Source organism: Arvicola amphibius, chromosome 13 (assembly GCF_903992535.2).
Source record: "Arvicola amphibius chromosome 13, mArvAmp1.2, whole genome shotgun sequence".
Taxonomy (NCBI): domain Eukaryota; kingdom Metazoa; phylum Chordata; class Mammalia; order Rodentia; family Cricetidae; genus Arvicola; species Arvicola amphibius.
Genome location: NC_052059.1, coordinates 53,844,683 through 53,857,938, shown reverse-complemented (window position 1 = coordinate 53,857,938; position 13,256 = coordinate 53,844,683). Strand labels below are relative to the sequence as shown.

Here is a 13,256-nt window from a genome sequence, read left to right as displayed (position 1 = left end):
GGGGAATGGTCCTGTAGTGCAGGCGCTGCAATACAGGAGTAGTACCATACTGTCACGTAGTACAGGCAGGCAGTACAATTATTTAGGGGGCTAAAGACAGCTCATGTTAATTTGGCTCCCACCTCTAAATCAGGTCTGGTTATGTGGCCAGAATTTTACTGAGAATCATTTCATTTCTGCCAAACATTAACTTAATGGCATCTCCCTTTAAAAGAAAGTTTTTGTGAAAGATCCCAAATTATTAAAAGTATCACTTAAGGAGAACATGAACACAAACCAAAACCGAAAAAAAATGTATTGATTCTGGTTTAAGGGTAGCCTGTTTAAAAAATCTTTTTTTAAAACATTCCTCTTATGACCCCTTTGTAGCAGAAAAATTGTTGTCCTTGGTTATATATGCATGTTAAAATAGGTGTACAAATCAGACATTTGCTGATCATAGTTTTGTTTGTTCTTTACGGTCTTACTGTGTGGGTCCGGGTGGCCTGAGACTTAAAGAGAACCACCTGCCTCTGCCTTTGGAGCTGGGACTAAAGGCATGCCCCAACACAGGGGACCATAAATTGTTTCTTAAAACAATTCTTTTGGATACATTTGTTGTAACTACTTATTAATGACTAAAAGAGAGAAAGGTATGTTTTTCTAATACAGCTCAAACCAAAGACACACTAATTTGATACGTGCTAAAGAATGATAACAGGAAAATATGAAAAGTTTTGCTTTCTGTAGTTAAATCACTGTTTCTGTAAGAGCAGAACATTTTATACAAACGGTGAAAACAATTCATAACATATAGAGATGAAATCTGAGCAGAGGCACTGCACCAGTCGTTACTGGCATGAACGAAGTCCACAAAGAAAAGTAAAACCAGAAACAGGCTGTATCCTTTGGATTGACCGCATATTTGGTTTTTAATTAAGTTTTGGTCAGCTACCCCCAACCCATGCACAATTTTTGTTTTTGTTTTTGTTTTTCGAGACAGGGTTTCTCTGTGTTGCTTTGGCACAGTTTTAAAAGCGTTGGTTTAATTGAAGAATCTTTAGCAGAAGGCAGCCAGAGGAGCAAGGGTCTACAACTATTAGGAAGTTAAACTGTTTATCCCCAGCTACCTTTGCTTATTTACGGGAAAACAAACATCAGGAAAGTTTTCAATACAAACTTAACTGATAAACCATCTCTCCAGCCCTGAAAAAAAAAAGTCTTTCAAATAAAAAAAGGCATTCATATAGTATCTTAAGTCAAAGCACAGACGTATCTACAAACCACTAAGCGTTATATCCTAACACTTGGCAACAAAGATCAAATAAAATGTAGTCAGATTTAATATTAATAACCATGATAGATTTTAATAGTTCATTACACTAGCCCGGTGCCCCGTGGGTTTCTAAATGTTATTTAAACTGGCATGGTAATGGAGTTCAGAAACATCCAGTCTCTCCCTCACTGGCCAATTCCTTTCGGACTGATCTTCAAACCTAGAAATGTCTTCTAGCCCCTTAGGGACCCAGCTTTGTTGGTGTTTGGCTGAATGGGGGTCGGCCTTGGCAATGTCAGTCCTCCACCAGCGAGGGCGCTGCATAATCTGCCATGGGTGCGACCCGGTCAGCACCCATCTCAGTTGGAGACGCTCTGCTCGCAGCTAGGATCCCCTCGGTGGTTGGGGTTTGCGGAAGTGTTTCTAGGCGACAGCGCTCGCAGACGACGCCTGCGCAGTGGTCGCCGCCGCCGGGCTGGCTGACGCTGGCGGGTTGAGGGAGTTCCTGCCGGTGGCTGTCACCGCCCCGTTTCTCTCCCGATGGTGCGCTCCTGAAGCCAGCTGCCTGCGGGCGTCGCCCCGTGATGGAGCACATCCGGACGACCAAGGTAGCCGGCGGAGATCCTCGCTGCCGCCGGGGTCCATCCGGCGGAGACGGGCGGGCAGTTTAGGGGTACGGGGCCTCAGCTGCGGGCCGGCAGTTTGGGGGTGCGGAGGCCGTGAGAACGGCGCAGGCGCCTTGGCAGAGGTGCTTGGGGAGTCGACGGACGGTGGCAGCCCAGCGAGCTCCACTCTCTTGGGCAAGATTGGGGCTGCTTTTTACTTTGGGGTTTCGGCCGATCGCCGGCTGGTTCGACCCCGGCCGGGTGGCTCCTGCGTCATGTGCGGGGTGAACTGGCCATACTCTAGCTTACGTGCCTCGCCCGCATATTCGGGGTGCTAATGTTAGAGCATCCGAGCCCGCTCACTTTTCCAGTCCGCCAGCCACTTAGATCTGGTACTTCTGTGCTTCCAACTTTAGGCATCGCCCTAAGTGTTGGGAGCCGGCTTGACAGCAGTTATGCAGAAGGGGAAAGGCTGTGTCATATTGTAAAAGGTCCATGGAATTTCCCCATAACCGAGCTTGTCAAGTTCGTGCTTCATTTTTCTGTGAGAAAGGAATTTAGAGAGTGAACGAATTTTTTTAATGATTTTTTTTAAGTTTAAAAACTGAAATGACACCGGACTGTTACCAACAGTGTGTTAGCCAAATTCCAGCTTCATAAGAGACCAAAGCAGAAACGGAGATCAATAGGTTTGAATATCATTTTAAGATAGGAAAATTAACTCTCCTGGCTTTGCGAAAGCCATACCAGTCACTGGCTACCTGTCCTAAAGGTCTTAAAGTTACAGGTCATTTGGGAACAAGCTGAATTATCTTCACTGTTCTGCAAAACATTTCACAGCTCTTTATGTTATGGATAACATAACACGGACTGTTGTTAGCACTTATTTTGGAGTTTGCCTAACCTGTTTGTAGTAAAATTGGAAATGCTGAAAATTCAACTCCTTTCCAAGACTTTTTTTTTTTAAAGAGAAGGAAAATAAAATAATTGGGGAGTTTAAGTTGCTGATATTTAAAATTTGAAACGGGAGGGTGATTGGATACCCAGTAGAAGGCACTAAGGTAGGGAAGGGATCAGTGGACATGAGAACCAGTTTTTGTCCAGGTCACAGGGCTCTAGCAGCTGTTGGCTCAGAAACTGCCTTCTACTCTTTGAACCTCATTGTAGCTCTCATTTGCTTGCTGCTATGAATCACACACACACACACACACACACACACACACACACACACACACGCAGTGAAAGCACACTGAATCCACTGAGCAGAACACGCCCTATCCCTAAGTGAATGGCGAGAGTGAACACTGGTGGAAAAATCTCGATGATTTGCTTTATTTTTTTTTTTAGTTTTTTTTTTTTGATTTGCTTTATTATTTAAGAAATTCCCTCCTTCAGTTTATGGTTGAGAAATATCTCTGGCTTTGGGGTGTGTGTATGTAACTGGAGCTTTTACGATCTTGAAGACTGTTCTTGATTAAGCCTGACTTTTCATGGCTGGCCAATGCTGGCGTTAGGTAGGCTGTTTTTGCTGGTGTTTGGATAAGGGTCCTTTAAGGACTTTTTAAAGGCTAAGAGCTTTTCAGCTGGTTTCCTACCGAAGTTGCTTCTCAGGGGAGCTCCGTGTGATTGTTGTGGCAGCCAATCACTTCTCTGGAATAATCTTAAGTGTGTATATGTGGACTACAGTGGAACAGAGGTTTGCTAGGTACTAGTGTGTACACACTTGACTGACACTAGGCAGACCACAGCAAGATCAACATGAACCTCGCCATGTAGCCTGATACTGTATATATATATCATATAGACTGTACCATTACCGTAAGTCCTTGTTTGTAAAAAAGAGCATAATCCTACACGATCGCTTTGAACATAGCCAACGTTTTTGTTTTTGTTATGTGTAGTTTTAATCTAGACATATTTAATTTGCTGCAAAAAATTTGTATTTCAAAGCCGGAAATAGATTGCTGTTTTCAACTCTGCTGCGTAGATTAGTTAGCATGGTCTGAAATTGTTTGTAGAGCCGTCAAGATGGCTCAGTGGGAAAAGGCGGCTGCCGCCAAACCTGACCGCCTGAACTGGTTCTCCAGAACCACATGGCTGAAGGAGAGAACTGATGTCTGAAAGTGGCCCTTTGACCTCCACACATGGCCTGTGCTTGCCCACCCTGCCCCACCCCAAGTAAATGTAATAAACATTTTTAATTGGCTATAATGCTGTTTGACTGTTTAGTGATGTTTTATGTTGTTTAACAGCTGTTTTCTGAAAAATTATAGTTACCTTTTATCGGCAATTACATCAGTGGACACAGTTATGTAATATTGTCATAATTTCCCAATGTTCACATTTCACAAATATATGAATTCATTAGATATTATGACTATGGTGGTTCCTTTTAATTATCAACATGCCACAGTATAGAATCACTTGGGGAGGGATGTCCAATGAGGGACTGCCTGGGTCACGTTGGCCTGAAAACATGCATGCCCCGATGAGGGACTGCCTGGATCATGTTGGCTTGAGAACATACCTGTGAGGGATTTTGTTTTTTCCTAATTGGTTTTTTTTTCTTAATTGGGTTGGGGTAAGAGGTCCATCCTGATGTGGGTGGCAGCATTTTGTGGTCTGGGTTCTGAATGTATAAAGTAGAGAAAGTAAGGGGACAGCTTTCGTGCATTCATTTTCTCTCTGCTCTTGACTCTCAAGCCCCTGCTGCTGTGACTTCCCGACAATGGTGGCTGTGACCTGGAATTTTAAGCCAAATCAACCCTTGCTTTATGTCAGAGTATTTTTTATCACAGTGACAGAAATGGAATTAGAACAGTCACTGATTTAAGAATGGACCCTGGCAGTGGTTTTAGAGTCTCCATTTGTAGAGAAGGAAGACATTGATGAGTTTGGATGACCTGCCGGGTTAGCTACATACAGTACGGCGGTCAGAGTTTAAATTGATGTCTCATTTCAGAAGCTAGGTATGCTTTTCCCAGAATGAATAGTTTTAATAAAATTGTTAAATTAGTATTTGCTTAGGAAATAATGGCTGAAAGGATTTCCTTTTTAAATTTATAATAAGTAATAGTTTTATATTCTTGTTTTTTCATCATTTAGAGTTATGATTTGCTTTGTGGTCTGCTATTAGAGATTAGTTTTTTAGCTGAGTATTAATTAAATAATTTACTAGCTCCAAAATTCAGTGTTAAGTATGTCGCTCTATTTTCGTCACATTTGCTTTGAAACGGTGTCTCTCACTGGACCAGAAGCTCAGCTTTTCAGACAGGCTGGCCAGGCTCCTTAGGTCTCCTGTCTGGCTCCCCCAAGGCTGGGGCCACAGGCACATGTGGCCGAGCAACTTTTTAAGTGGGTGCTGGAAATTCAAACTAATGTGCAATGTCCTGTATATGTGTTGCTTTTATTGGTTGATGAATAAAGCTGTTTTGGCCAATGGCTTAGCAGAGCAAGGCCAGGCAGAAAATCTGAACAGAGATATAGAGAAAGAGTCGGTGGAGTCAGGGAGACACCATGTAGCTGCTGAAGGAGACAGACGCTGGACCCTTACCAATAAGCCACAGCCTCATGCCGATACATACAGGTAAAGAGAAATGGGTTAATTTAAGATGTAAGAGTTAGTTAGTAAGAAGCCTGAGGTAACAGGCTAAACAGTGTTGTAATTAATATAGTTTTTGTGTGATTATTCGGGTCTGGATGGTTGGCAACAAAAGAGCAGTCTGTTTATAAAATGGTGCCCACGTGGGGCTCGAACCAGTTAGTCTGGAGGTTGTTGAGCAAGGGGAGAGGTTGAGGGAGAGAAGCAGGTGTGGATGTCTAGGTAATCATTGAGAGTCTGTTTAAGAGAGCGCTTTGAGACTGTAGAAAAGAGGAGTGTTAGGGCCCAGGGACCCGCAGACAGGTGCATGCCAGTCAGGGCGCTGAGGTGGAAGAGCTGTGCATGAGATGGCCGGAGAGCTCCGTCCTTGCCCTAACTCCCTTCTCTGTGCCCACTGTGCCCTCTGCCGTCTGCTCCGGCCAGGCACTGTCCTCCACACTAGGAGACCAGGCGGACGGCAGCGAACTGCACAGACGAAAGCTGCTCTGAGAAAATGGTATATTGAACCAGGAGAGACAACAATAGAGTTGATGGGAGAGCAAACGAAGCCAGCAGGGACTCTGGAGGTTACCAGGGCACTGTGGGATGGACAACACAAATCGGAAGGGAGGGAGTGGGGGGCGGACAACAGAGACAACAACCTTCCCCTTCGCTGGCCTTGTAGGTAAGAACTAGTGAGGAAGCCAGAGCGGGGTAGGTAAAGGGGTTTCTATAGAGTATTAACATTGGGGGAGGGCAAGCTACTGCAAAACCTTTTTAACTTTTTAAAGTTGTGGGGAGGGAGCGGGGGGAGACAGAGACAGAGACATGTGCGCTGCAGTGTATGTATAGAAGTCAAAGGACAACTTTCAGGAGGTGTCTCTTCTACCCTTCTCTTCAACCATGAGTCCTGAGGATTGAACTCAGGTCATCAGGCTTGGCAGCAAGTGACTTTACCCATGGAGCCACCTCTATAAACCTCTGCTTTCTCTCAGAGATAGGAAGTTCTGTGCTCAGCACTGCAGAAGAGCAAAGTAAAATAGAACTGACAAGTCCCCACGGGACTTAGGATCCGAGACTGCTCTTTCCTGTCTTATGAAGTCCGTAATTGCTTTACTGGTAATTTACGCTGCCAGTCCCAGCAACTGAGGACACAGGATCGAAGAGGCGGTACCTCACTTAGTGTCTGCTGCGTACACACCAGCGTAATGTCCTCTTCCTTTTCTACAGCTAGTTCTGCATAAGATGTCTGTGGAGCAGTCTGAATGTCTTAGGAGCCATCTGGCTGGAGGGAGGGAGCCGAGTCCTCCCAGTAGCTAACTGTGGTCTGTGCGCCAGAGCCACCGCCCACAGTGTAGCATAGCTAGGGTAGCCACAGTCCTTGGTCGCAGAAGTTTGGTCGAAGGAGGCCCTTGGTCCCTTCCCGTCACAGAGAAGGAAGAACAGGGTCTGAACTTCTTATACTATAATTTTCTGTTTGTGATGGCCTGTGTTTTAATCAGCTGAAGTTTGAATTTCTCCTCTAGGCCCTTAGCCTGTAGTTGGCAACAGTTCAGTTAAGTGACGTGGGCTGGCACTTATCACCCCTGGACAAAGTGGCCACACCTTCCAGTTTCTTTCTCCTTGCCCCATTATTTTTTCATTCTTTTGCCATTATCTTTCCCCCACTTGATTTTTGCTTTCTAAGAGGCCTGATGCTGTTTTTTTTTTTAAATATTTATTTACAATGTATACAATATTCTGTCTGTATGTCTGCAGGCCAGAAGAGGGCACCAGACCTCATTACAGATGGTTGTGAGCCACCATGTGGTTGTCGGGAAAAGAACTCGGGACCTTTGGAAGAGCAGGCAATGCTCTTAACCACAGAACCATCTCTCCAGCCCCCTCTGATGCTGTTTTTATGATGCTTCAGTGGTAGTGACCTAATATAGTTGTAGTTGCTTCCAAAACAGGTACCTTCAGGCACCCGCAAGAAAAGCTGGGTACTTCCTCCCAGGGTGGGGAAATGGAAAGGAGCAGCTGGGCTCTAGTCTGGCTTGTCATTTGTATGCTGATGATTATAGCAGAGAAAATGGTGCACTTCTGTCTTTTGGAGGCCGATTTGCAGCAAAGGACAGAATGATGAGTGTTTCCCACAAACCACTCTTATATTCTCCATAACTTTAAGCAGAAAGTAAATGTTTTGGCTTAACTTGAGAGTAATGTGTCCATTTTTGTAACATCCGTATGCCGAGATGCTGTAGAACCTGCTGGTTATATGTCATTATTTTCACCGTTGTTCCTGGTCTGAACGTAACCTGGCACTTAATAAGGTAGTGATTAACTCTCCATCATCAACCGTGCTCAAGACTGACTCACTTTCCCTTCTCGGTGCCCATTCTGACAAGCTTAAAGGCCACACTAATGAATAAACAGGATTCTTCAGTTTCTCCTTCCTGACATCAGTTTTGCTGTTAGACCAGAATCATTAGACCTCTCTGCTCTGCTTATTTCAGGCCCGATTGTCGCCCTCATCCACACCTGCAGTTCCTTAGTCTCTGATGGTTACCCCGCCCAGCCCAGCGTTTCCCCTCCCTGTTGACACTGGGGCACTTAAAAAAGCCTGTTTGTGTTCCTCCGTCAGATAAAACGCTATTGTGGCTCCTCCATCAACAATTCTGTTTGTTCCACATTACAGCTTAATTAATTAAGTACTAAATTTGCTTTTTAAAAAGAAATTATTTGGTGTGCGGGGTGGGTAGGATGAGGAATATGTGCTGTGGTACACATTTGCCATGGCACGTGTGTGAAGGTCGAAGAACAACGTGTGCCAGTTCACTCCTTCCCCCATGTGTGGGCCTAGGAATTGGCTTCAGCTGGGCATGCCTGGAGAGATGCAAGCATCTTTACTTGCGGCCCCTGAATTTGCTCCTTAAACACCACATACACTTTTCCTCCCTCTTTTTGAGCTTAGATAGGTAAACAAGGATGTGCAGGCCACAGGCTGCCTTACCAGATAACTGTTGTAATTTTGCAAAGGTTTGTTTCATTTATTTTATTGCCTCTATTTGTAGGACACCCAGGGTATAATACTTGGCATTCACTATATAACCTGTTCCTACTTTAGTAATAGTTGCTTTTGTGTTCCAGGTGAGGGAATGAGACCAGATGGGTTAGCCTTGAGTTAATAGCCAATAGATTTTTACTGAGAGACCCATTAAGTACCCTTTCTTTAATACTGTGTATTTATGTACATGTTCAGGGACATATGTCTGTGTCTATGTTTTTTTATTATTATTATTTTTTTTTCTTTTTTTTTACCCTGACCCTGACCCTAACCCTAACCCTAACTGTGTCTATGTTTAAGGAATTATTTATTATGTATACAGTGTTCTGCCTGCATGTCTGCCTGCAGGCCAGAAGAGGGCACCGGATTTCATTATGGATGGTTGTGAGCCACCATATGGTTGCTGGGAATTGAACTCAGGACCTCTGGAAGAGCAGTCAGTGCTCTTAACCACTGAGCAATCTCTTCAGCGCCCCCAGCAGTGGTGGGAGGCGTGTTGCCCCAGCCCAGTGGTGCCCGTCCTGGTGGAGCTGCCCCAGCTGAGAGAGACTTTGGGATCACTGTGGCTGTAGTGGCTACTCCGGAATTGCCATCAGCCAGACAGCTGCTGTGGCTGTCTTGTACAATGACTATCTTTGCTAGGGCATTTTCCAGATTATTGCTATCATATTTGCGCTATGTCCATGCCAGTTGCAAATGAGAGTTTGGGTGATTGCTCAGGTAGCTATTGTCTCCGTCATATATTGCTTGCTTTGGAAGCTGCTTGGTTGTACTTCCTGCCTGCTCAAGTAATATTATCTCCCTTCTCAGGCCTTCAGTGGGGTTGAAGATAAGATAGTCATAATTACCACCCTCTTATGATGTAGCCAAGCCATTTCCTATACAAGACTTAGACTCCTTAGGATAGAATGTTTATTAAAACATTTAACTTTTGCTCCTTGCTTAATATTGTTTATGCTGGTTGTAATCCTAATTATACTTGATATCTGTTCCTAGTGTATATAGTTTTGTATTGGGTTTGGAATTCTCTTATTTAAACAAAAGGTGGAGGTGGTGTGGGAGTACATTCTTCTCCTTGAGCCAATAGCCTTTAAGATACCAGCCCACTTGGGCGTGGTTTCTGATACTCTAAAAGCAGTTGTAAAGCATGTGCCCCCTCTCTTGCTTCGGGCTCCTGCTTCTGGCTGCTAGACTCGGCTCCTGTTGGTACAGAGGACTGTTGTCTAAGACAGTGATCTATAAGTTTTCCCCTTAAATAAAAAACCCTGTTATTCATCATTCTGAACAGGTATGGGATTCTTTTGTGACTTCCATCGTCAGGTGTTGTGTTACATCTTCCATTTGGTTTTCCCTTGTGAGAAGTAAGTTCTCAGTGGCAGTCATCTAGGTCAGTAAACTTTCGTTGTATCAACAGCTATTCTAGCCATCTGGGGGGACTCAGAAGGAAAAAGGAGGCAGTGGTTGCCCTGAGATACGTTCCAGTTTTAGTGGGAGAGACGGGCACTGGAGCAGGCGGTCATCTTAGCTCTGTCTGTACTCTCATATGGGAGGAGCAGTGCTTGAGTGGGTGATGGGTGAGTCAGGAAGTCAGCAGGGTGATTTCCAGTGCTGGCAACTTGATGAGGATGGCATGACATGAGTCACGTGTGAAATGCAGAATTTGGGTTGTGTTTGTGAGGGGAGGGAGGGGAACCAGCCATTCGTGACTCCTAAGATGCTCAAGTGCAGACAACATAATGCCAGGCCAAGTGTTGTAATTCAGGAGTGAACCCACACAAGGTGGAACATCTGTCCTGGTTAGCAGCTAGCTGCTGCTAGTTGTGTGTCCGTAGTAAGTCCCCACTGGGCTTGTGAAGATGAAAATAATGGATGGCAAGAATTTATCATACTACTATGTCAGGAAATAAATATTCTTTTTTGTTTTGTTTTGATTTTTTGAGACAGGGTTTCTCTGTAGCTGTCTTGGGACTTACTCTGTAGACCAGGCTGGCCTCGAACTCACAGAGATCTGCCCGTGTCTGCTCCTGAGTGCTGGGATTAAAGGTGTGTGCCATCACTGCCCGGCGAGAAAATATTTTTACATGTATAGCAAATAGTAAGAACTTGGAGAGTTCAGTCAGAGTTTGGGGATATATAATGATATAGTGATAGTATATTGTAATATAATGGTAATGGACAAGATTCATATGGGGAATGGATCCTTAGCTGCTCAAGGCAAGGCGCGCCTGTAATGCCTCAATCCCAGGTCTCAGGAGTCTGCATCAAGAAGAATGGAAAGGTCCAACGTAACCTTGGCTACGTAGCAAAACTATTCCCGTACCCTCCATAAAGGAGAATGAGCCTGCGAGCAAAAGTAATAGTGAATAGTAGGTGTAATCTTCATCTGGGTGAATAAGATGCTTCCTGTCTTTCTTCTTCCCTCAATTTGAGACTGGCTGTTGATGTGCACCAGTTTCCATAGAGACACGTGCAGCACTTCCCTGTCTCCAGCACTGCAGGAGGCCAGCACAGCAGGAGACCAGCACAGCTAGGATGTATTAGTCTGTACTGGGAATGCAGAGCTGCAAGGGACCAGTAGTTAAACTGGAGTGTAAACTCTGGGATTGTCTCCCTTACAGACAAGCTTTGCAAGAAATTGCACCGAATATGAAAAAAAAAAAAATGACAGTTTAAGGCTGGAGTTAGAGAAGCATTTCTGTCTTTAGCTTCACATGGGCTTCCTTTTTAAGCAGACTTCCTGTTTGCTCATAGCCACACCCTTTAAAACCCTGTTTTATTTTCTCTGAGGAGCTCTTTGAAGTACTCCAGTCACTGATGTTCTCAGTGGTGTTGATACTTTTTAGCTCCATGCGTGTTCACTACCGCTCTTGTGAAAGGAAGTGAGGTAAGAGAGAGCCTACCCTGAGAGCCCACTGGGGTCTGGTCTTGGTTGCTGACTTTGTCCCTTTTCAGCCAGCTCTTGACAGTTGGAGAGGAATGTTTATCTTTAAAGGTATATAAATTAAAGTTTCAGTTTTCAGTGTGATAAAATGAAGTTATATTGATAGCATGATTAATAAAAGCCCAGAGACAGAAATTGGGGTTCAGCTTGAAGGTCAGAAGAGCAAAACAGCTAGCCACTGGTTCTTACCTCTACCTCAATCTGAAATGGCGGTCCTGCCTCCAGGAACCTCAGAATGAGACTGGGCCTGAGAGCTGTCTCCTCCCGTTTTATATTCCTCTCTAGTGCTGGGATTAAAGGTGTGCACCACTACCACCCGGTTTCTTTGGCAAACTCGTGTGACTACTGGGATTAAAGGGATGTGTCACCACCGCCTGGTCTGGAAGACTGATCAGTGCGGCTGTTTTACTCTCTGGACTCCAGACAAGCTTTATTTATTAAAATAAATATCACTGCACATATTTTTACTTAAGAAAGAAATGGCCTAGACAACTAAGGAAATGTTGACCTTTAGGAGAAATCTTCATGGAGCCCAAAACTTTCTTAGCACCCCCTCCCCATGCATTGCTCTTAAACCCCTGATCCTCCTTCCTCAGCCGCTCCAGGGCACCGCCACACCTGGCTTTCCTGTTTTCCTGACAGTCTATGTAAAATGATCACTTATTATATGTCAAATGCACTGTCAGACCTGAGTTGCATGTTAGATCATATCTCTCAGTTTCTAGTGGGAAGTATCCACAATAAGCTTATTGTCTTAACCACACAAATAAAGTCTTGTATTAAATATTTTTAATTACATTGAAGTTTTGACTCATTTGAACAGTGGTATTATAAGTGCTCATTCTCCGTGGAAATAAATTATAGAGAGTAAAGAAGGGTGAGATGATCAGCCTTCTGAGTGGTGGCAATTGATTAATCATTTCATAATGGGAGTATATTGTTCTTGAGCTGGTGGGAGAACAGTAACATGTCAGGGAAGTATAGAATTAATGATATAGTGGGGAGCTCTCTGGTCTGAAGATCTACACAATGTCAAGGATAGTCCACAGCCTCCTGTGATAGAGCTGTACATTAAAAACTTTGTTGGTAGGCACTTATTTTATGTGTTTTTCCTATAAAGTGGATGACATTAAATTTTAAAGCTGTAGTCTCCTGACTAGTCCCAGTCCCACTCTGCACTCCTGTAGTAGCGTTCTCTCTCTCTCTCTCTCTCTCTCTCTCTCTCTCTCTCTCTCTCTCTCTCTCTGTGTGTGTGTGTGTGTGTGTGTGTGTGTGTACACCAGTATTAATAGACATGAATGCTGTTATACTTCTGTATAACATGTTGTGGTTCTCAGCATCCTGGACACCATAGGAAGCCAATGCAACTTAGGACAGTTTGTGTCAGGGGACTCAGCAAAGAGACAAGGTGACATAAGTAACAAATTAACTTTCTAAGTAAGAGTTACTTTTGGTGGTAAGGCATAGATGAGTCTAGGATAGGGCTTGTCATGGGCTGATTGGAAGAGAGCCTTGTAGGAGAGCAAGAGCCAGAGCTGGCTGCACAACAGCCATGTCTGTGCAGCAGGGAGAATATAGAGCATAAGCTGGAGCTTGCAAACAGTGGTTTCTTGGTTTAATTTACCCAGTCGTATACTTCTAGAACTTTATATGATTGGATAGTGTCGTGTGACAAAACTTCCTGGGGAGACACTACATACATCTCTACTCAGCTCAGATAGGGAGCCCACAACAGACCAAAGTACAGGATACCGCCAAAGTCCAACTTGGTGAACCATGACGTTTATTGTAGTTACTTACAGGAATGTAAGTGAAGGATTACTCACAAC

The 13,256-nt window shown here is 44.2% G+C and overlaps 1 protein-coding gene across 1 annotated transcript in view; it reads left to right on the top strand.

Moving 5' to 3' along the window:
* Nucleotides 1-1,721: 1,721 nt before the first annotated feature.
* The window catches only part of Mtmr6 (myotubularin related protein 6), a 37,404-nt gene continuing 25,869 nt past the window's right edge, over nt 1,722-13,256 (top strand). Inside the window, exon 1 of the mRNA XM_038310568.1 lies at nt 1,722-1,863. Within this exon, the coding sequence (XP_038166496.1) occupies nt 1,840-1,863 (24 nt within the window). The 5' untranslated portion in view covers nt 1,722-1,839. The remainder of the gene's footprint in view (nt 1,864-13,256) is intronic.